At 53.3% G+C, this 3,043-nt stretch overlaps 1 protein-coding gene across 5 annotated transcripts in view; it reads left to right on the top strand.

The window, feature by feature from the left end:
• Nucleotides 1–3,043, top strand: part of ST3GAL3 (ST3 beta-galactoside alpha-2,3-sialyltransferase 3) — a 216,512-nt gene that overhangs the window by 186,824 nt on the left and 26,645 nt on the right. For all 5 annotated transcript variants that reach the window (XM_010862603.1, XM_010862601.1, XM_010862602.1 and 2 more), the window contains exon 6: nt 2,312–2,406. In XM_010862603.1, coding sequence (XP_010860905.1) covers nt 2,312–2,406 — 95 coding nt within the window. The remainder of the gene's footprint in view (nt 1–2,311; nt 2,407–3,043) is intronic.

Raw genomic sequence — 3,043 nt, 5'->3', positions numbered from 1 at the left:
GATTGCAGCCATGAAATTAAAAGACACTTACTCCTTGGAAGGAAAGTTACGACCAACCTAGATAGCATATTCAAAAGCAGAGACATTACTTTGCCAACAAAGGTCGGTCTAGTCAAGGCTATGGTTTTTCCAGTGGTCATGTATGGATGTGAGAGTTGGACTGTGAGGAAAGCTGAGCGCCGAAGAATTGATGCTTTTGAACTATGGTGCTGCAGAAGACTCTTGAGAGTCCCTTGGACTGCAAGGAGATCCAACCAGTCTATCCTAAAGGAAACCAGTCTTGGGTGTTCATTGGAAGGAATGATGCTGAGGCTGAAACTCCAATACTTTGGACACCTCATCCAAAGAGTTGACTCGTTGGAAAAGACCCTGAGGGACTGGGGGCAGGAGGAGAAGGGGACGACAGAGGATGAGATGGGTGGATGGCATCACCGACTCGATGGACGTGAGTTTGGGTGAACTCTGGGAGTTGGTGATGGACAGGGAGGCCTGGAGTGCTGTGATTCATGGGGTCGCAAAAAGTTGGACACGACTGAGCGACTGAACTGAACTGAACTAAACATAATGAACTTCCTAATCAGCTGGAAAGATGGGGGGGAAAGGAGAAGACAAAGAAAATAATGTATTGAGATCATTCGGCTAGATCTTAGGAGATTTTGCTAGCATATAACACCCAATATCCTAGGAAGCAGATAAAATCCTGTCCGTGCCTGACTGAGAAACGGCAAAACTTTTATAAGCTCAAGCCTGACACAGAAGTGCTTGCCCCAGGCTTACCCAGGGACCTTATGGACTCTGGCCAGGATCCTCGGGGCCTCTGGTAAAACATCAAATGTATTGATTCACTTAGACTGTGTGTACCAGGTATGAGAAACATGACTGACTCTTGAACTCAGAAGGGGAGTGAGCTGAGAAGAAAGCCGGTGTGCAGGAATGGCCCTCCTGTGCCGATATGTGTTGACAGCTTCTTCCTGGCAACAAAGAATGGGGAGGGAGCAGCACTGAAACTTTTCTGCCTCTTTCAAGTTCGCTTCAAAATCTCCAATAAGCTTAGACCTCCAAGTGATTACTGCTGTGATTCCCCCCGGGCCTGGTGATTGTAACGATGTTAGTGATGATGGGAACAAGAAATGGATGCTGAGGTTCAAGTTCGCTGGGAGGGGTGAGTTCTAACTTCTGGGCCAGGAGAGCCCCTTCCTCCAGTCTTCAGTTTCTCAGTAGAGTGACTCAGGCTGTTACAGAGACAGTCACGGAGGCCTAGGCCTGTACACCTTCATTCTCAGCCAGGAAGGCCCTGAGCAGAGGTCCACACCCAGAAAGTGACCAGGTGCTGGCCATCTCCAGGGCTGCCTTTTCAAGGTCTCAAAATCAGGGTGCTAGGTTCTAGTGGGGCTGTGTTGTCCAAGCATCCCTGAAAAGCTTGGTTTCTCTTGTTCCTCTCACTCTGCCCTCACTTCCTTCTGCACCCCTCTGATGCCATCTCTACCTCCCAGCCTCCCCCCTGCCCTGCCCACTCCCTGGCTTCCCAAAATGTTCCCAAGTTTCTCTCCCAAGCTCAGCATCACTTCATGCTTCCCCCTCTTCCCCTTTTCCCTCCCATCTTTCCTCCAGACCAAAATTCGCCCTCCCTGTAAGCTCCATGTCCCTCCCCCACCTCCCGGGGAGCTTAGCATTCCCTTTGTCCTCCTCTCTGCCAGCAGAATGCTCAGGCGTCTGCTCCTCTGAAGCCTCCCCTCAGCCCTCCTGCCTCTCAGCTGCAGGATACTGCAATTCCTCCCTTCTGTCAAACCTCTAGCTCTGATGGCTGTTCACCTGCTTTGCCCTCTCACCGTGGAGTCTCCTTCCTCCTCACCCTGGGTGGTCCACCTCCCAGAATTCTCTCCCAAATTCTGTCTCTCTGCACTGGCTGTATTCGAGGGGACTTTTCTGCTCACTGGACAGCATCTCATCTCTGAGTTCCCAGCTTGCAGGAACAGCGAGGACAGCCGTGCTTGTGGGATGGATGCAGGCCGTGGATAACCTGCCAGAGAGCATCCAGCTCAGGGATATTGATCCCTGCTGAGTGCATCCTGTCTCTCCACTCTGGCAGCTGGCCACATACGGCCTGGCCAGTCCCACTCCTCCAAACCCAGGCTCTGCTGAACAAGGCCTATCAGACCCCACGTAGAAACTACCCAATGAGTAGGCTGGGGTCGCCCAGGGGTGCTGGAACATAGAGGCTGGCTTCCAGCAGATTCACAGTCAAGACGGATGCCAGCCAGCACTGCAGCTAGTGCACTCTGGGACCCTCAACAGCCCTGTTGTATTCCAGGTTCTCGAAGCCAGCACCTATGTTCCTGGATGACTCCTTCCGCAAGTGGGCTAGGATCCGGGAATTTGTGCCGCCTTTTGGGATCAAAGGTCAAGGTATGTTGGGGACCCTGCCCCACTCTATATTAACATCTTGTCTCCCAGGTTACCTCCCTGGGCCTCAGGGCAGGGCTGTACCCTCAGCAGTCTCCCTGCTGGGGACCCCCCCCACACAATGCCCTACCTCCCCTCCCTTCTTCCTGTCCTTGCTTGTCTCCTGCTTTTTTAGTGGACTGTTTGCTCAGAGCTTTGCTGGGGCTAGGTACACAGTAGTGGAGTAGACTGATGTGTCCTTCCCCTCACAGAGCTCCAGTCTGACGCAGACACTGGTACTTGGGGGGCGGGACAGTAAGGCCTCTGATGAGAGAACACAGTGCCGTGAGACCACCCAAAAGGGGTGCCTGAGACATCCGCACGAGAGGACTAGGTATGAGGGGGGACATCCCAGGGGAAATAGAGGCCTGAGACATCCGCACGAGAGGACTAGGTATGAGGAGGGGACATCCCAGGGGATGCCTGAGACATCCACACGAGAGGACTAGGTATGAGGGGGGACATCCCAGGGGAAATAGAGGCCTGAGACATCGGCACGAGAGGACTAGGTATGAGGGGGGACATCCCAGGGGAAATAGAGGCCGTGCCCCATGACTGCCCCCAGACCCCTCCGTCTACCCCTCCTGATGTTCTTCACCTT

The sequence above is a fragment of the Bison bison genome, unplaced genomic scaffold (genome assembly GCF_000754665.1).
Source record: "Bison bison bison isolate TAMUID 2011002044 unplaced genomic scaffold, Bison_UMD1.0 scf7180017864484, whole genome shotgun sequence".
NCBI lineage: Eukaryota > Metazoa > Chordata > Mammalia > Artiodactyla > Bovidae > Bison > Bison bison.
This window is presented reverse-complemented; position numbering and strand designations above follow the sequence as displayed.